This window comes from Setaria italica, chromosome IX (assembly GCF_000263155.2).
Source record: "Setaria italica strain Yugu1 chromosome IX, Setaria_italica_v2.0, whole genome shotgun sequence".
Classification (NCBI taxonomy): Eukaryota; Viridiplantae; Streptophyta; class Magnoliopsida; order Poales; family Poaceae; genus Setaria; species Setaria italica.
Genome location: NC_028458.1, coordinates 32,852,608 through 32,873,670, shown reverse-complemented (window position 1 = coordinate 32,873,670; position 21,063 = coordinate 32,852,608). Strand labels below are relative to the sequence as shown.

The window sequence follows — 21,063 nt, the reverse complement described above, 5'->3', positions numbered from 1 at the left end:
AAATAATGATTACTTCATACTATTGTCAATTTACTCGTTAATTAAATATATTTTGCATGTACAAATCTGAGAAGGTTTGTTTTTCATCCTGGAATGCAGTGAAAAGGTAAAATAAAATCCATTTCCAAAAAACAGGCGGGAGAAGAAAAATAGGAAAAAAGACCTTTTGTCCCGGGTGCTAACAGCAACCGGGACAAAAGGCCCCCCTTTTATCCCGGTTGCAAACGGCAACCGGGATAAAAGGGTACGTTCGGGCGGGAGACGAAACGTACCCTTTTATCCCGGTTGCCGTTTGCAACCGGGATAAAAGGGGGGCCTTTTGTCCCGGTTGCTGTTAGCACCCGGGACAAAAGGTCTTTTTTCCTATTTTTCTTCTCCCGCCTGTTTTTTGGAAATGGATTTTATTTTACCTTTTCACTGCATTCCAGGATGAAAAACAAAACCTTCTCAGATTTTGTACATGCAAAAATATATTTAATTAACGAGTAAATTGACAATAAGTATGAAGTAATCATTATTTCTATACCAACTCATGTAGCCTGTAAAATATTTATTTTACTACATTGCTGTGATCAATAAATTATTCAATTAAATTATTTGAATGCGCAGAAAAATCCATGTTACTATGTGGTTAACAATGTTCATGTATATCTAAAAAATCTTCACCTAACAAATTTAATAACACATGAAATCATACATAGGGTAAATTACAAATTGTATCAATTAATACACAAAGGTCATGTACATTTAACGCATTACAATACAACGTTGTAAAATTTCTTCTTCACGAAAGTTCCTTGATCATGATCGCGGCGTAAGTACGGAGCCTCTTCTTTGGATAGCAGGATGCTTGGATCAACTTCAACGGCGAATGGAGGCATGCCATCAAACTGATCATAATCATCTGATTGGTCTGTTTTATCCTCGACTCCCACGATTTTTCTTTTACCTGGAAGAACTATGTGGCACTTTGGCTCCCATGTCTCTTCTGGATTCCTCTTGGGTTTGCTGCACATATCCTTCACATAGAACACCTGATGCACATCATTGGCAAGTACGAATGGGTCATCACTGTGTCCAATCTTGCTCAGATCTACTATTGTCATTCCGTACTGATCTTTGGTGACGGCAGTTAGCTTCACCCAATTGCAAAGAAATAGAGGGATGTACAGCGGTCCGTATTCGAGTTCCCATATCTCCTGTATGAAACCATAATACGACTCCTTGTTATTATTTCTGTCCATGGCATCTATGCGGACACCACTATTCTGGTTCGTGCTTTTCTGGTCCTGGGCTCTCGTGTAAAATGTGTAACCATTTATCTCATAGCCTTGGAATTTGACGATTGTGGTAGCAGGTCCCCTGGCTAACCAGGCAAGCTGTGGGTGAATCTCAGAGTTACCCATAACTTGTTGGCGCAACAAGGAGGGAAAAGTTTCCATGTGATGACGGGTAAGCCAAGCATCGGATTTGGTCGGGTTTTTGGAAGCTACCATCTGCCTGTGCTGCTCGATATACGGAGACACAAAGGATGACTGTTGTAGAACAGTGTAGTGTGCCTTGTCGAACAAATTAGTATCATTGCTCAAACTTGATTTCCTTCCAAGGGTGCCCATTCCTCGGAGCCTCCCCTCGTGGCGTGAAGTTGGAACCCCAATCGAGTCAATTGAATCAATAAAATCAACACAAAACTCGATCACCTCCTCTGTTCCATATCCCCTGGCGATGCTTCCTTCTGGACGGGCACGATTACGAACATAGTTTTTTAGGACTACCATGAACCTCTCGAAAGGCCACATATTGTGCAGGTATACAGGTCCGAGAATACCAATCTCTTTTACTAGGTGAACCAGTAAGTGCGTCATAATATTGAAGAAGGATGGTGGAAATAACAACTCAAAACTGACAAGACATTGCACCACATCGTTCTGTAGCTTTGATAGCTTGGATGGATCGATTGCCTTCTGCGAAATCGCATTGAGAAACGCGCATAGCTTTACGAGCGGCAACCGGACATTTTCTGGTAGAACACCCCTCAGTGCAACCGGAAGCAACTGGGTCATCAACATGTGGCAGTCATGAGCCTTGAGATTTGTAAACTTCTTTTGTTTCATATTTATTATTCCCTTTATATTCGAGGAGTACCCAGACGGGACCTTCATACTATTCAAGCATTCAAACATGCTATCCTTCTCCTCCTTGCTGAGAGTGTAACTGGCAGGACGTAAGTAGTGCTGTCCATTATCTCTCTTTTCCGGATGTAGGTCATCTCGATGCCCCCATGGCTTTCAGGTCCTGTCGTGCTTCCAATGTATCTTTTGAGGTTCCATAAACACCCATGAAGCCTAGCACGTTCACGCAAAGATTCTTCGTCAGGTGCATCACGTCTATTGCGTTGCGAACCTCTAGGATTTCCCAATAAGGTAGCTCCCAAAATATTGACTTTTTCTTCCACATGGGTGCATGTCCGTTATCGTCGTTCGGAACAGGTTGGCTACCAAGTCCCTTTCCGAAGACTACATATACATCCTTCATCATCTCGAACACACGCTTTCCATTACGGTGTGCAGGTTTTTTACGATGGTCTGGCGTCCCTTTGAAATGCATCCCGCTCTTTCTCAGCTGGTGGTGAGCAGGGAGAAATCGACGATGACCCATATAGACGACCTTCTTACAGTGCTTCAAGTACATACTGTCTGTGTCGTCTAAACAGTGGGTGCATGCCCGATATCCCTTATTTGTCTGTCCTGAAAGGTTACTCAATGCAGGCCAATCGTTGATGGTTACGAACAACAGTGCTCGTAGATTAAAGATCTCTTGTCTATCCTCATCCCACACACGTACACCTTCTTCCTTCCAGAGCTGTAAAAGGTCATCAACTAACGGCCTTAGGTACACGTCAATGTCGTTGCCGGGTTGTTTTGGGCCTTGGATAAGCGCCGGCATCATAATGAACTTCCGCTTCATGCACAGCCAAGGAGGAAGGTTGAACATACAAAGGGTCACAGGCCAAGTACTATGACCACTACTCAACTCACCGAATGGATTGAATCCATCAGTGCTTAAACCAAACCTTATGTTCCTTGCTTCACTTTCAAAGTCTGGGAACGTTCTATCAATTGATCTCCACTGTGCCCCATCTGCGGGGTGTCTCAGCATCTCATCTTCCTTACGGTCTTCTTTGTGCCATCGCATCAACTTAGCATTCGTCTTGTTCCTGAACAAGCGCTTCAAGCGTGGTATTATAGGGAAATACCACATCACCTTCGCGGGAACTCTCTTCTTGGGAGACTGCCCCTCGACATCACCAGGATCATCTCGCCTGATCTTATACCGCAGGGCTTCGCAGACGGGACAAGTATCCAATTTCTCGTATTCATCATCACGATAGAGGATACAGTCATTAGGGCATGCGTGTATCTTCTGAACATCCAATCCGAGAGGGCAAATAATCTGTTTAGCTTCATATGTTGTGGACGGTAATTCATTATTCTCGGGGAAAATCTTCTTGACAATGTTCAACATCCCCTGAAATGCCTTATCGGACACACCATTTTTTGCCTTCCATTGCACAAATTCTAGTGTCGTACCTAGTTTTTTATGGCCCTGCTGGCAACCTGGGTACAACAATTTTTGGTGATCATCTATCATGCGCTGCAAATTTGCTGCTTCCTTCTCAGTTTCGCAATCTCTGTATGCATCTCGTATCACCTGACCAAGGTCATCAGTAGGGTCATTTTCTGCAAACTCATCTTCATCAGCCTCGCCCATTGTAGTACCTGCAAAAGCTTGGCCTGCAACCCAGTCCGGAATGGTGTCATCTTCCTCCTCCTCTTCGCCATCTTCCATTACAACCCCTAGTTCACCGTGCTTGGTCCAAACCAAATAGTTAGGCATGAAACCGTATTTAAACAAGTGGCTGTGAATAGTCCCCCAGGAATCCTTTGAATACTCCTTCCTGCTATTGCATTGGAAGCATGGACAACATACGAACCCATTCTCTGGCTTGTTCGCTTTTGCCACTTCGAGAAAATAATGCAAGCCATCAATAAACACCTTGCTCCGCCTGTCTGCATTATACATCCATTGCCAGTCCATCTGCATCGTATTACGCATGAAAATGGATTACACTTGACAATGGATTACGCGTGAAAATCGATTAAAGATCCAAACAACATGGTACAATACAACAACATGAAGATCCAAATACACATATTTAAATTATTATCTTAACACTGCATAAGTTGTTCAACTTGAAGACCGTGATCATCTCGCGAGGATGTCCTCAACTGGGCGGCACCGCACTTCGTCATTAAAGAGGTTAGATGCTACGGAAAAGGGGACACGGTCACGATGTCCGTATCCACTCTTTCTCGTAGAATCGAACCTCCTTCTTGACATACGTTGCTGCTCGGCGGAGAACATCCTCGGCGAGATGAACACGGTATGCAAGTTCAACAAGTAGCAGAAGTCATCTATGTACAAAAATTCTTTCCTTACCACTACAGAAGTTGTTGAACTTGAAGACCGTGTTCATCTCGCGAGGATGTCCTCAGCTAGGCGGCACCGCACTTCGTCATGAAAGAGGTTAGATGCTACGGAAAATGGGACACGGTCACGATGTCCGTATCCACTCTTTCTCATAGAATCGAACCTCCTTCTTGACATACGTTGCTACTCGGCGGAGAACATCGTCGCAGAAATGAACACGGTATGCAAGTTCAACAAGTATATGGATTTAAAAAACCATATTTAATTTGATAAGATAAACCGTCTAGACAAGGTAGCATCATTTTTAAACCACTGAAATAATGCATACTATATATGACACATCAATCTCCCTCACATTCTAGCTCAAAATACCTCTCCATTTTTCTACTTCATCATCACATTGTAGCAAATAATCTTTCCATCTCCAAAGCATAAATCAAAGCATAACACAAGGATGAAGTAGCAAACCTTCGCAGCACTTGTTGGCTGAGTCAAATTCCCACGAAAATGAGGGAAAAAACTTCGGGCAGCACCTCCCTTGCTTGGGCACCACCGGAGAGTAGGTGAAGCTCAGCTCTCTACCAATGTGCTGGACTGGCTCGGGCTGGAGGAAGAAGAAAGTCTCTGTCTCGGGATATGGTGGGGGATGAGTTTTTATCCCGGTTAAAAACTCCAACCGAGACAAAAGGAAACACCTTTTGTCCCGGTTGGGATAAAAGGGTCCGGCCACCGACGCCCCCCAACTAGCCGTTGCAACCGGGACTAAAGGGGGGCCTTTAGTCCCGGTTGCAATTACCAACCGGGACTAATGCTCCCCTCCAAATTTCCGCACCCCCCCCCGCACCCCCTTTTGTCCCAGGCCAACTTTAAACCGGGATAAAAGGGGGTGGATCGAAAGTCAGTTCTCTACTAGGGAGGCCGGATGCAAAACGCATCCGGTGCATACCCAATCCGCTCGGCCGACGCGTGGAGTCCGCTTCAATCCATCGGTTGGCATCGCTTCGTGTTTCCGGAGTTTTTGCGGCTCCTGTACTCGGCTTCAGGACTGTATGTGTACTCGGCTTCGTCGTTTAGCTTTTTACAGCTGCATGGCAACGCCATCGGACCGGACTTGGCTAGAACGCACAACGTCATCGGGAACACACCCTCGTTTTTTCTCGGCTAGTTATTAGTAGCTCGAGCCACCTCGTTTTGGCTCACGAGCTGGAGACCTCTTAGCGACTGGACAGTGTCAGCGACGGTGAGGGCGCGAAGCCACCTCAATGACGGCACGGTGGCGCGAGATGATAGGAAGGAGCTAGGCGTGTCGGATTTGGGCTCGAGCTCATCGGAGTTGTGGGCGTTGAAATTGGATCACCTCATCGTCCACGGCTCCTTTTGCAATCCTGCATGACCCGACGGCGCGTCAGTCCGTGAGCTATGAGATCTCTTCGCAGAAAACTGAACAGAGCCTCTCAAATCAGAATCTAGCAGATTTACAAAAGAATTTTATTTCAACAAAAATGATTGAGGCTCCCTCACCTATTACTATTATTAGGTGCTCTCTCGTCCGAGATAACGAAGCTGCACAAAAGAAAACGAATCAAATCAAAGCTAGAGCATCTAAACTCGTGCGGCCTCACTTACGCGGCTTCTGATGCCCCTCCGCGCCGAGTCCAAGTGACGATAGGACGATGCACAATATGATAGAGAGACGACGAGGACGGAGGAGCTGAGGAGACAAGGATGGGACCTGGGAGAGGATCTGCTCTTCTGGCTCGTGAGCTAGCTCAAGCTGACTCGTTATCTCTAACAAGCTGAAACGATAAGCTCAGCTCATTAGAAATATGTAATGAGCCTAGCTGATTATGAGTTGAGCAAGCTACGAGCTTTTAACAACAGAGAGGATGATTGGATTCAGATAGTATTGTTGGAAGGTGGGCAGTAATCACGCTTAGGTAGAGCAAGCCTGCTCTGCCGGGTTGTCATTCAGATGTCCAGAGCTATCAGATTTCAACATAGAGAAGACTATTTTTTTTGGAGAAATATGGTTATGTGAGCTAGCTCAAGCTGACTCCTTATCTCTAAAGAGCTGAAACGTAAGCTCAGCTCATTAGAAAATAATGTAATGAGCCTAGCTAGCTGATTACGAGCTGAAACGTAAGCTCAGCTCGTTAGAAAATAATGTAATGAGCCTAGCTAGCTGATTACGAGTTGAGCGGGGTATCAAGCTGTGAGTTTTTAACAAGAAAGAGATGATAGGATTCAGATGAGATTGTTGGAGGGTGTGGGCAGTAGTCACTCTCAGGTAGAGCAAGCCTACTCTACCGAGTTATCATTCAGATATCCAGGACTGTCAGATTTCAACATAGAGAAGACTATCTTTATACACGCACAAGTTCTCAATTCACAAAAGTCTGAGAACAAATTTGATTGTATACGAATGTCTCTCTATAGACAAGTAAACCCTCTTTTGATTTGTTCCTCTTGGGTGTCACACCTTTTTTCTAACGCAAATGTCACACTATTTAGAGATGTTAAACTACTTCAGTACTAGCGATCATACCAATCTCATTGCCAACAATGACTATAGATATTCAAGACTCCTCGGTACCTCGATTCACAACATCGGAGAACATGTGTGATTGTATTTGAATGGCTCTAACACACATTATTTTGATTTGTTGAAGTGAGACACTCAATGGATCTTGTTGGCGATCACTTTGAGAACTTAAAAAAAACTCTACCTTATGATTATGCAACAGAATTGGATGAGTATCCAAATACCCCCTCCGTTCCATATTGTAGATATTATTATGCATTTAGACATATACTGTATCTAGGTGCATAGCAAAATTTATATACTTAGAAAAGCCAAAACAACCTGCAATTTGGAATGAGGAAGTATTTTTAGAGCAATAATATCTAATCTAAGTTTCAAAAAAGAAACAAAGTCTGCAATCAGCTTGGGTTTACTCTAATCTCGGTCCACTACTCTAGGAATTCCCAACTTATTGCATGTAGTTTTATGACCATGCAAAGTAGCAACAAGTGGAAAATAAATTCAGAAGCAAATATCAGATCGTCTTATCCAAGGTGTCATAACATAGACCACCATTACATTTATTTAACATCTACTAATATATATCCGCAGTTGACGGTTGCATCCATCAATGGAATCATTACATGATCGTACCAATAAGTACAATTCCCCTCTACCTAAACAATGCTATTATCCTAAGAGCAACTTAAAACTAACATGACTCTAGTGCTAACGTTGACGCAAACCATCCATGCTCTGATCCTCTTGGTAGTTGCTACTGCTACGACATATATTACCTGAAGACAAAACGAAAAGCAAAGGATATTAGGTGGCGATTACAACACAAATTGCAACAAATCATTCAGAATAAGGTGTGTCAAAGGAGATAAATCACCTGATTGGTGACGCTGAAGGATTGGTAGGCGCCGGCGCTGCCATCGGTGGCATTATCGGCGGCACTTGTTGCGCTGTCAAAACACATCACACCATGCTGTTGTCAATCTCATTGCAGGCATATCTGATCCACGGATCAAAATAATGTATGGACGACATATGCATGAAGAGAGAGGTTACGAAAAGCTTACTATTGCAGGAGAAGAGCGTTTGGAGCGGCAGCATGGCGCCGCAGGCGAGCGGGAGGATGATCATGCGGACGGGGTCGATGGGCAGGGGCATGAGGTCATTCATGTCACCGGTCATGCCGTGGCAGAGGCAGATGGGGGCATCGCGGATGATCGACTTGAGGCCGTCGCAGCACTCGGTGGGAGGCGCCAGCACGGTGAGGTTGGTCAGGTAGTCCATGCACGGTATCATGCCGATCAGCGGCGTCATGCACTCCGTCAGCTGAGCCGGCGGCGATGGTGGCGGCAGCGACGAAAGGTGGGGTGGGACGGCACTGCTGGACGAACTCGGCGACTGCGGCGGGGTATTGTGGAACGTCGAGGGGTGGAGCAGTTGGTCTCCTCTGATTCTCGCTTCGGACGGCTGCACCGTCGTCGCCACCACCACGGCAAAGGCGAAGAAGAGGGCGACGAGCTTGCAGGACGCCATTGGTCTTTTTGCCTTGGGGGTGTGCTTGGGATGCTATGGCCGTGGGCTTGTGGTTGATTTCGTGTTGGATGGATGGAGGCGCGGGTTGGTCTGAAATTTATAGTCCTCCTGGTGTCGAGATTGAGGATTTGAACGTGCTGTTGTATCAAGTTTGGACTTCAGTACTGCTGCTTTTAAACTCTGCATTGGTCGTTTATCTTCAGGTAGGCAACGAGTCCGTGGAGCATGAGGTTCTGTTTGTAGTTCCTTGTGCCTCTACGAATGATGCAAATGGAACGTATAGAATAATGACAATGCTGTCAAGCTCAAGTGCATTGTACAGGTAGTCCCATGTCGCAGATAACACCAAGATTGAGTCTGAAATCAACGCTGTACACCTGTTGATCACATATGGAAGTCCTGATCCACAAAATCTATAATGAGTAATGTCACTGCCGATTTTTTTCATCCGTTGTCCGGCTCACGTCCGTTTCCCACGATTTCCGCGTCCCACCCGTCCCCTCCACCGAAAAATTAAAGACGCGAGCGGCGAATCCCACCCGAAATCCCCGAGCTCGCTCGCCAATCCGATCCGCCCCGTTGCCGGCGGATTATCCTCTTCTAGTCCACCGCCAGGCCTTCCGTGACCTGGCCACCCGCGCCCCCACCCGCCGCGGTGCCGGCCGTCCGCGCTGACGCCGCCGGCGATCTCCGTCGTCTCGAAGCAGACGGTTCGGCCGACCGTTCGTGTCCCATCCTTCTCCTCTTCTAGTCCGCCGCCGGCCCTTCCGTGACCCGACCGCCCGCGCCCCCACCCACCTCGGTGCCGACCGGCTGCGCTGGCGCCGCCGGCGATCTCTACTTGCGCTCGAACGGCGATGTAAACTGGCGCACGGGACACCGCGGCGGCTGGCGAGCACGTGCGAGGCGCGGGCAGGTAATGGCATCTCTCAAGACCGGTGCGTTCCTCGCTCACCCGTTGGATTTGGGGGTTATCGTTTGCTAGAGTTTGCAGACGATGCTGAATGGGAGAGGAGGGATGCTGCGCAATGCTGTGACTCCGTTCGGGAAGCTATTCAATCGGAACGCCGCATGTTCATGTGCACGCACACCCAAGTTATTCATCGGTGGTAAATCCTTTCGACCTTTCCCATATGATTTCTTTAAGTGGATCGCCTTTTGTGATCAGATTTAGAGAGAGAGCATTATCGCACCTGATCAAATTCTTCCTTTTTAATTTCCAATGGGAAGGATGTTAAGTGGTGTGATTGGTTCAATTTGGGGCGTGCTGATGTTGATTATTGCCTTTTATTTCTTGTAATTGTATAATAAAGTGCAGGTCTTTGTTACGATACAAATGAAACAGCTCTCAAGGATGCCTTCTCTCAACATGGCGATGTTATTGCAGGTATTCTTACGAATGTATGATGTTGTTGCTATGTAAACGTGTGCAGCTGTATCTTGTGTCGGACAACGCAAATCATCCTCTTATTTCTTTGAATATGCACCGCAGTGAAGGTGATATGCCATCCGACAACGGGGAAGTCGAAAGGATTTGGCTTCGTTACATTTTCTTCAGAAGACGAAGCTACTGCAGCAGTGCAGAAGATGAACGGTGAGGTGCTCCTCACTATCTTCGTCGACATTTCTCAAGCCCAGTTCTCTCGGAACAATGTGCGGCTATGCGCTCACCTCTCTATTGCTAACCCATATTTCCACACTGAAATTGTTTCAGGTGCTTCATGGAAGGACCATTCGGGTGCAGTACTCAGACAGTGGGCGATCTGACACTACCGATTTAGATGCATAATTGCATTTTCCTTGCCGCGTCTCCAGCAACACATTTTTCATCAACATCCTCCAGTTTTAGTGACAAGGCAGTTCAAGGCAATAGTCAGATCACCCATCTTCTCAAGCCCTCGACAATGTAAGTGGCATAGAGATCCCTGTAAAGCAAAGCACCAGTACACCGTACTACGCTGCCTTGATGACCCTGAAGGATTCCATGACTCTCCTGAGGTCCTCTTCTTGCATGAACACCTGCTCCGGCGTCTGCAACCGCAGCTCGTACAGCCACTTGTTCTCGACGCCGAGGACCGACAGGTAGCGCGCCTATCCCACTCCAGGCTTTGCACCCTGTCCTGCGGCATCACCGCCAGCTCGTTGTTACTCGCATAGGATTTTATGTTCACCTGCAGGAAAGAAACCACGAGCACACACATCTAAGTTTTCAATCCAAGTTTTCTGTCTTTAGTCACCTCAACTTCGTAGTAGAGTTTGCCATCGTCAGCGACCTTGGACAACACCGACAGGACGTTCGATTCGCGCCGAACGCCCAGCCTGGTCGACCTGAACTCCGTCAGGTACTGCTTCTTCAGAACCTTCTCTCCGCAGCCTTCTCCAGAGGGCCTAGATCCTCGACGCTGGTGTATTTTGACGACGAAGGGGATGATATCTATCTCGACTGACATGTTCTCATCAAGGACGAAGGGGTCTCTGAAGAATATGTCCGCACCAGCTCCCTTGACTTGGATCCAGCTCTTGGGGTACAGGAAGGTGTAGCCATCGAATGTGTCAATGTATTCCCTGAATGCGCCGCCGGTTGTCTCAGCTAGGGTGATCTGTTTTGGTCCTAAGATTAGGCCTGTTGAAGTGGATAGCATTGTTGACAACACATTCCTCCTGGGAACTGCAGAAATGTTAGTTGCTCGCAGTTTGCGAAGGTGTAATATTTGAAGACAAGTAATAATCAAGCAATGAAAAGATTCTTCAATAATCTGTGAAGTGCAGTTGTTTTTTAAAACTGTCGTATTTATTTTGCAAAAAAGTTCCTCAACTTTTTCATAATCAATCCACAGTCCTTGCAAAAAGATCCCTAAACTTTTCTGCAATTGTGGAGGTGGAGGTGCTCAGGCGAGCCTCAACGTCGGGGTCGGGGCTACCTGCGTCGGGGTCGAGCCACCCACACCAGCCGGCCTTGCCTGATCATCTATCGCCGCCGTGGAGCTGGAGTTGGCCGACCACCCGTGCCGTTAGGGTAGTTTGTATTAACAAAATACAGCCTTCAAACTTAATAATTTCCATCCTTAGCTTTGTTTCTATTTACGAAGCCCAACAACGATTGCGCCATCATCATCATCATACATCTTAACGCCGCTCCCATCATAGGTCGCCTTCTACCACGGCAATGGGACTCCGAACAGCGGTACGCCACTCAGAGCTGTGCCTGCCCTTGCTTCCGTTGGAATGCACGAGTTCCATGTGTGGGTTTCACGTAATAAACAAATAGTATCAAACCACCCACAAATATCTTCTACTACTATACTTGCAAAGGAATGACTACTAGGGGCAACACACCACCATATTGTGAAGCGAATCTAACATATAAGCAACAAGCAAATAATAACGTAAGAGTAAATAAGGACCCGTAGCAACGCACGGGTATTTCTGCTAGTTACAAGTAAAGCAACACTATGCAGACAACCTGATTGGATTTAAATCGTAATTAGAGCCGATTACTTATTTCTGCTGGTTGATGGATGAGGCAGGACTGTTGTTGTGAAATTGCCAAAAAAAAACAATGGCTCCCAAATTCTCTGTGTGCCTTTTCTCACTTTAATGCTGCTACAAGATGATTTGATTCAGGTTCGACCCAAGGCCCCAAGCCCACCTGTTAATTCGGTCCAGTGGTCTACCTCCATACCAGAAATCAGCAATCCAGTGGTCTACCTCCATACCAGAAATCAGAACTCGAGATCGAGAGGCTCCAACTTCGACCAACAATCTCGAAGAATCGCGTTCTCGTCCGCTCCTCCAGAATGTTCCCCTCCACCTCCGCCACCACGCCCCTCTTCCTCCACCCCTTCACAGCCACCGCAGCCGTGCCTCGCCGCGCCATGGTGGCGTCCGCGGGCTCCCCATCCGACCTGCCGCCGCAGCAGCAGCCATCGTCGCTGGCCCTTCGGGGTTGCTGGGGGTGGGGGCTCCAAGGCCGGCGGCCATAGAAGAGGACTTGGGGCGGTGTGGGGACCTGACGGTGGTGGCGGGTTGGCTGGTGACAGAGACGACACGACGCAGTGTGGGAGCGCCACCAGTCGGGTGGGGCTGGATCCCGGCGGCGGGGGCTCGGAAGTGAGGGGTCAAGGGGGCAGTGGCAGATGGTGGGCGAACGGCACGGCTGCCGTTGGGCAGGGTGGTGGAGGGGTGGAGGTGGAGCTTGCTGAAGGAACAAGAAGAGGATGGAGATGAGCCTTGAATGAGCCGGAAACTAGAGCTCCCATCTAACTTCCGGAAGCTAGATAAGAGCCCCCGTTGAGGCGAGGGTCTAAGTAGCCATTCCCATTTTGCTTCGTCCATCTGTCAGTCGTCGACCAACACAAGCACTCAACTCGACCACATAACCATCGAGAAAACATTTGAGGCAAGTGGCACCGGCCGCATGGCCCTTCAAGAACATACCCTTACCTGGCAACACAAAAGGCACAATCCTGACAACACGAGGAGATAAAGGGATAGCAACTGCCTGTTCATCGGCACCAAAGGAGTCAAGCAGGTTTGATGAACAAATAGAACTACAAACTGGATTCAACCGCAATCAGGGTCCAGAAGAACAAGCAAAGCCGTACAGATTCACACATGAAGCAAGGGGTTCGATGACACACTGGGGGGCAGGTAGGGGGTGGCAGCAGAGGGACTCAAGTGTTCAGCAGCTACAGCTGGTACGGTTTCTTCAGGGGGAAGTTGGAGGAAACAAGAGCTACAGCTAGTACGGTTCCGACGACACGAGCAGTCCGATGGCGTTGTGCGTTCTAGCTGAGTCCGGTCCGATGGCGTTGCCATGCAGCTGTGAAAAGCCAAACGACGGGGCCGAGTACACATACAGTCCTTGAGCCACGAAAACTCCGAAAATGTGAAGCAACGCCAACCGACGGATTGAAGCGGACTCCACGCGTCGGCCGAGCGGATTGGGTATGCACCGAATGAGTTTTGCATCCAGTCTGCACCTAATTTTCTTCCACGGGAAGACATCCCTTACACTACTAGAAATATGACTTCTCATCCCTAGCGTTTGTACCGGTCACATTTGGAACCGGTACTAATGCTACCATTAGTACCGGTTCCAATGGATACTGCCTGGAGCGCGGCCCAAGAACCCCTTTAGTACCTGTTGGGGCAACAACCGGTACTAAAGGATGCACATTAGTACTGGTTGTTGCCCCCAGCCGGTACTAATGCACCACCCACCCTCCAGTACCGGTTGGTGGCAACAACCGGTACTAAAGGGGGTACCCTCTAGTACTGGTTGCTGCTCCAATCCGGTACTAGTGTGGCACCCCCCTCTAGTACCGGTTGAGGGCAACCATAGGTACTAAAGGGGCTACTCTAGTACCAATTGCTGCTCCAACCGGTACTAATTTTCTTTGTTTAAATACCCTCCTTCTTCCTTTGTATAAATACTAATTTACTTAGAAAAATTAGATTAATTATTTCAATTCATTTGCTTTTACTTCAAAACCGATCCATGTGTATATACTTAGAAAAATTAGATTAAATATTTCAATTCATTTACTTTTACTTCAAAAACCAATCCATGTGTATATACTTAGAAAAATTAGATTAAGTATTTCAATTCATTTGCTTTTACTTCAAAACCAATCCATGTGTATATACTTAGAAAAACCAATACATGTATACATCCAACATATCTGAATAGATACCTGATCTCGCCTCGGGTACTTGATGTACTTGATGATCTCACCGCAGCCGTACTTGCTAAACTTGCAGACCGTGTTCATCTCGGCGAGCAACTTGTTCTTTACAAAAGCTTAGCATAGATAGGCATCCACATCTATAGTGCAGCAAAAGCATGCCTAAAACTCCCCAAACCATGCCACAGGTTCTGAAATAGGGGGGAAACAATATCTGATAGAGCTTCTTGCCAAGGTTAGTTGCCAAGGTTAATGCCACAGTCAACAGAGAGAGCATCCTGAGCTTACAGATCCAGTTTGTGATGGGGGAATCAGGTGGAGGGAGGAAGGTGGGGAATCAAAAGCTAGGTTTTGTAGCCGGGGCGAGAGGAAGACGAAAGTAGGGAAAGTGGGGACAGGGGCATGCCTTTTCTTGCATCTATTTTCAGTGAAGCTATGATTACCAATGTTGGTTAATGTGCTAAAGAGTGAAAACACAGCTATATTCACAAGATTCCTTGTAGGAGTTTGTATGTTGGACCAACGCGAAGTTGACGAAAGAGTGCGACAAAAATTTGACTCATGTCATTGTGGGTAAAGGTCCTGGTAGCTCATGGAACAAATCATTTGAAGTCCTCGTGGCAGTACTGCTTGGGAAATGGGTTATCCATTTTGGTGAGTTCTCAATCCTTCTGCTGTAGTTCCATATACGAGGTTGTCTTTTGTATGTTTTGAGTCTACACCTTGATAAGTTGCCCTCTTTAATGGACACAAGTCTTCCCTTAAGATAATATACCATCGGACCATGAATCAGAAATAGGAGGGGAAACAATGCTAGTGTGATGCAATAGAATATTCAACAATACTATTTGCAAAAATCTCACCCTATTAAAAAAGAACAGATTTTTGCATGATTAAAATATTAAATATTTTAATTTTTTAAGCACCATTAAGTATTAAATAATAAATTAACATACAATTAAACAAGTACATCATTAAGTCATGGTAAACATGTTAAGAACACTACAGGCATATTCTTCTAAATTTTTGCATGGCCAAAAAATCTATTTTTTCGAATTTTAAAGTTAATATAAGTATTATGTCCATTATAACCTATTACCAAGTTAAAATTAATAACTTTACCATGTTTGATATTTGATCGCATCTGACATTTTTATAGTGTATATCTAATAAACATGAAGCTACCAAATTATTTTTACAATTTTTATGAATGTTATTTAGTTTACTACGCAATAAATTAATATAATAGCAATTGTAAAAGAAAGAAAAAATAGAAAGAAAGGAAGGAAGGAAATTGAAACAGGGGCATGCAAGCCCTTTACATGCCCTTTAGTACCAGGTGGTGCGAACACCTGGTACTAAAGGGGTCCTTTTCGTTTCCCGCACGCGAGGCCCCCTCTAGTACCGGTGCTAAACTACAACCCGTACTAGAGGCCTCTAGTACCGGTTGTAGTTTACACCCGGTACTAGAGGCCTCTAGTTTACACCCGGTACTAGAGGGGCTCTAGTACCGGGTGTAATTTGGAACCGGTGCTAGAGGGGGGTTAAAGCAGTGATGCCCTTCTTCCTTCCTAACACCTAGCCATTTCACACCCTCGCACTCCGTCGTCAATCCGCCATCGCCGCCTTCGTGTCCGCTAGCTTCACGCCCTCGTCGCCATCGTCATCGCGCCCCATCTTCGCCGCCGCCCTCGACCCCGTCGTAGCCTCACCTCTCCATAACCCCCCTGTCGGCCCCATCGCCCCCGGCCCCATCTCCGCCGCCCCCGGCCCCGTTGTCGCCACCATTATCGTCACCGCTGCCATTCCCGTCGCCCCAGCCTCCATCGCCCATGGCGTCCGTCGCCCTCGCCAGCCGGTCCCGTCGCCCTCGGCCCCCGGCTCTGTCGCCGCCACCCCCAGCCTCGTCGCCTCCACCCCGACCACGCCGCCCCGACCGCACCGCGCACCTCCATCCATGCCGCTGCCTCACCGCGTCTCTCCCTCCGTCGCCCCGGTCGGCCTACGCCCCCCGCACGTCCATCCAGGCCGGCCCCGTCACCCCCGACCCCATCGCTAGCCGCCTCTGATCGTGCCACCCCGACAATGCCACCCAGTCGCCTCCGTCTGCGCCACCGCCGCCCACGGCGCCCAGGGCTCCACGCATGGCCGGCCGCGGGCTCTCACTTCGCGGTGATGTAAGCTCGCGGCTGGCCAATGTCATTATTCTTTTTGCAGCATTAAAAAATGTAGAAAATTTGTAGAAATTATCTAGAAATAGTAGGAAATTATCTAGAAATTGTAGGAAATTATATAAAAATTGCAAGAAATTTGTATAAGTGTTGGAAATCATGCCATTTATTTTTTTATTTCTGTAGTACTAGAGAATAGCTAGAAAATATAGAAAATTGTTGGAGTAGCTAGGAATTATAGAAAATACGTGAAAATTATAGATTTGAGGTTATAGAGTACGGTGTTTGGATGGAATGAGCGACAACGTGTTTCAATAATGTTATCGCATCAATAACGCTGATTTTCCTGTGCCACTAGTATTTTGTAGCTACATATGATTGCCCTTTTGCATAGAAATAACTTTTAAATGTATTTTGTATATAACAATTATTGTTTTAAAGCCATGTATCGATCTTAGTAATCTTATTCCTAGTACTTCTCATCTAGCAAATGAATTGGAATTGATTTCTCCCTTGAATTGAAATACTTAGAAATTACTGAGAAATTTTATTATGTTGTCATTTATTGTAACAAAATTCATCAAATAGTTCAATATATTATAGAAAAGTGCAAATCACTATAAATATTTTTGTTCACTCAATTATTGTATAAGTATTTCATTCTATTTTTATTGTCATTGTCTAGCAGTGTTTCATTCTATTTTTGTTCTCAATTCTTTTTTATTTCTGCAGTATATGAAGTACCTAGAAAATGTTACATATTAGTCATTCTTATTTTAAGTGTTTAATTTTTTTTGTATAAGTGTTTAATTCTTTTTATACAAATTGTGGCAGAAAACCATAATAGTGGCAAAAACCTTCGGAGAGAAGAAGGAAACCTGACCAGGGCACATTCAATCAAACAGTCATCTAATGACTTAACTATGTCTACAAACCCCTGCCCTAAAAGTGTCATATGTAATACCACGCCATGTTTTCAAGCTATCATATGAGGTTGCACCCCTAACAGGTTCAGCAAAACCCGAAGGTAGAATTTATCACCTTCATTGGGATTTACGTACGCCAATCTACCAATATGTAGCCTTTGTTTTGCAACTCTAGGTTTCCAGTATTTTCCAGACTTGTTCCATGTGAAGTACTCTGGAAACTCTTTATTCAGGTAGTTGTGAGCCTTAGCACTTCGTTCGTTCATCTTGAAGTACTCAGTTAGCATTGACCTTTGGGACTTAGCATGGTCCACAACATCTTGAATATTATTTGTTCCCTTGTAGGCGATCATGTGGAAACCGGGAAGGTGTACCTGCATCTGCAAGACAGCCGGCCACATTGAATACAACTTGAAACCAAACTACCTGTAAACTGCTTCTATAGCTGTAATCATTCTTGCATCACGGTACTTATTGATCTCATTTATTACCCTGCGCTCATTTCCTTTTGGATCAACAGAGAACGAAGTTTGATCATGGCCTTTATATATGTATTTGTAAAGATATTTAACTGACTTGATGCTACTACAAATCTCAACATTGATATGGCAGTTATACCTCATAAGAAGCTGGATTATAAGGTACCACCCACCTGTTATCCAATTCCTCTCCTCTAACCTTGACTTTCTGCCCATCTTCCCTTCTTCTATATATTGGGTATGTGTCCTTGCCTTATTCGGTCATTTCACTAAACTGCCAAGAATACTAGAAACGACACTGACCATCAACCATGCAAGGGCAACTTTTATTGAGGGTACCACAAGGACCATGCATCATGTGCTTAACAACAAGCTCATGCAACCGTGGGTATTTGTTTGGATCAGGAATCTCCACTGATATATACTTATCATAATCATCAGGGCTCTTTAACTTGCTTCCAGACTCCATAACCAAAAGAAAGTGCTCGTGTGGAAGACCCCTCTTCTGGAACGTTGTCACGTGTGCCCATGCAGCAACAGTACCAAGATGACCCTTTTTAATCGAGAAATCATGGATATCCAGGAGTTTAGCATGGTAAACCCACGCAACAACATCAGGATGGTCCTGTGGTGTCTATCCAGGCAACAACTCTGCCACAATTTTATCCCAATATGGATTGCATGTCATAGTCACAAAATAATCAGGCTTGCCATAACGTGTTACCAAAGTCAAAGCATCCATGAACCGGGACTGAACATCACGATCACTCCCCGGAAACTGTTTACTGAGGACAATCCTAAGCCTTGCCTTGGAAGCATTAGCCTCCCCAGTGGCGAGAGTGTCGAGAAGTCCCTGTCCATCATGAATGAGAATATGTTATACACACACACACACAACACAACACAAATCATCATAATGGTGATATTTTATTTGTGGACATTCACATAGCAATTCAAATAAAACAATCAATTCTCATTCTCACCTGATAGAGATCAGCACGAATCAAAGCCTGGTGTGCAGGCTTTGAGTACCAGTCTAGACGCATTGACTCCACCTTAACATACCAATCAACCAATAATTGCTGAAAGAGATGACCAGCATGACAGAATACATTGAATTGGCCTTCGCGGATCTGAAGCTTGTAACACTTGTATTCCCTCGCACTGACCCAACGGCGTGATCCTCCAGATTCTAAAGCCAGTATACATATTAGACCAACTTAGAAAAAAAATGGACAGCACTTGTGTAATTAGAAAATAAAATTAAAAGATGGAAATAAAACTGTGTGGAAAGTTCGTACCTAGCCCGTCCACGTCGCCATAATCATTTTCCTCATGATCACTTTCATTACCAGCCCCATCCTCAGCTCCTGGAAATTCAATGGAAATTCAGTATAAATTAAACTGACATGATAATTAAACTGATAACCGTCATCTGAACCCAACAGTTCATATCCACCCTCATGTACTTCATGGGCAGGCGATTCTACGAATGGGATACATGCAAAAAGTAGATAATTCAATTAATAATTATAATTAATTATTAATTAAGCATGAAAGAACTGTGAAAATAAGTTAATACCACGAGTGCTCCATTTTTTACGTCCCTCCATGCCACGGTGATTATCATTTGCAACGCTCACCCAAATCGCCATCAGCTCCATCTATGTTACCACGCATATTATCAAAATAACTCTGTATATTATCATAATGTGGAAATCAATTTGTATACGATAGAGTTATATATTTTCAGACGCATGTAAAGAAACAAACCTCTCCTTTCACGCTTTGTATACTTCCGCTTTGGTTTTGACAGTGGTGGTATGCGAAACTCTATCTTCTTATCCTCCCAACTAGTCTCACCACCCAGAAAAAACAGTGGATATGCTAATGGGTCGTAGCAGCCATGGTACACCCTAATATAGTGTGGGTCATTTTCTTTGCCATATATGACTATGCTCCTTGAGAACCTATGTTGTGGATCATTCCCATCTACCGAGATAGCTGCAACCTGCTCCATTGCAAGTGCATTGTACCTCCTCTAATCAACTGAAATACTGGTGTTTAACTCAATTGTGTACTCTTGAATATTAGTTATAGTACCCAAGCTCATGAACAATTGGACGTACGGGTTATACCTCCGTAGAACAGCTCGGATCAAGTGAATCAGATTTTATCAAGATTAGGTGACCTCTTAACACGATGATCAATACTATCATCCGTGTCGTAAAAGTAGAGCTGCATATGACGCGTCCCTTTCCCACTTGGAGTTAGTGGATCCAGCTTATGGTAAATCTGGCCATGCGCCTTAAAACAGTACACACTACTACCTTTTGCGGTTGCTAAACGCTGATCAATAGAAACCCCAAAGCTAGCAAAAGAGAAATGTGAGTTGAAGTACTGGATGTGCTTTCTGAAGTACATTGCATCTCTATATGTTTGACTTCCAAAAAAACGACGAAGCTCATATGGCACTTCTGGAATATATGTGTGCACCTTGCCACTTTTGCAGCAGAACATAGGACCTTCATTGGGGAACCTCTTAGCATTGCAGAAATAACAATTTTGTACCTTCCTCAACACGTGATGGTTCTCAGGTAGGTTACGGTACACTACATCAAAAGGGTCAGGTCCCCTGCAACATACTCTGGATCTCTGGAATACTCATACACAAAATCTGTATATGACAAAAAAACCAGTAGTAAGATAACATAAAGCCCAAATATGTATGATGGTTCTTAGGTAGTGAAACACCCTTGCTTCATCATCTAGCAGGATATTAGGTCCGTCATCGTCTGGAGCCATTTGGTCCAGATCGTTCTCTGTTGCAAGGAAAAATATAATCATTGTATATAGCTACAAATATTTAATAAAATCATGACGTTCTGAAGACATATAGTATAAAAATACCTTACTCCATGCATTGGATCCTCTGGTTCCCATATGCCGTTGTTGTACTCTTCTCCTCCAACTATTGTATAAGTAGAACCTCTTGTTCTTGGACCAGTGTTCAGTTGTTTTATTTCAGAATGCAGAGTTCCATTCGGAGGTGTATGTAACACTTCCGCTGTAAAAATCAAAAATGGAACAACATATTTATATATAGTATAAAACAATTAGGCCCCGTTTGGGTCCAAGGAATTGGAATCTATTTAATGGAGTAGGCTAATTTATGTTGGAATGTGGCATTCCACAACTTTCCAAAATTTAGATATAAGCCTATCTTAAATTCATGGG

The 21,063-nt window shown here is 45.2% G+C and overlaps 1 protein-coding gene and 1 pseudogene across 1 annotated transcript; one reads left to right on the top strand and one right to left on the bottom strand.

The window, feature by feature from the left end:
- The first annotated feature begins 9,560 nt into the window (after positions 1–9,560).
- Positions 9,561–10,397, top strand: LOC101755556 (glycine-rich RNA-binding protein blt801). Its single transcript, XM_022829727.1, has 4 exons — positions 9,561–9,636; positions 9,882–9,950; positions 10,056–10,162; positions 10,278–10,397. The coding sequence occupies exons 1-4, from the start codon at positions 9,561–9,563 to the stop codon at positions 10,350–10,352; spliced, it is 327 nt and encodes a 108-aa protein (XP_022685462.1). The 3' UTR covers positions 10,353–10,397.
- A 119-nt stretch (positions 10,398–10,516) lies between these two features.
- LOC101755152 lies at positions 10,517–11,226 on the bottom strand (annotated as a pseudogene).
- Between the last annotated feature and the right edge of the window lie 9,837 nt (positions 11,227–21,063).

Coding starts and splice junctions, on each gene's coding strand:
- LOC101755556 (XM_022829727.1), top strand. CDS start 9,561: ATGCTGAATGGGAGAGGAGGGATGCTGCGCAATGCTGTGACTCCGTTC. Junction 9,951..10,055: donor ACATGGCGATGTTATTGCAG/GTATTCTTACGA, acceptor TATGCACCGCAG/TGAAGGTGATATGCCATCCG. Junction 10,163..10,277: donor TGCAGAAGATGAACGGTGAG/GTGCTCCTCACT, acceptor AAATTGTTTCAG/GTGCTTCATGGAAGGACCAT.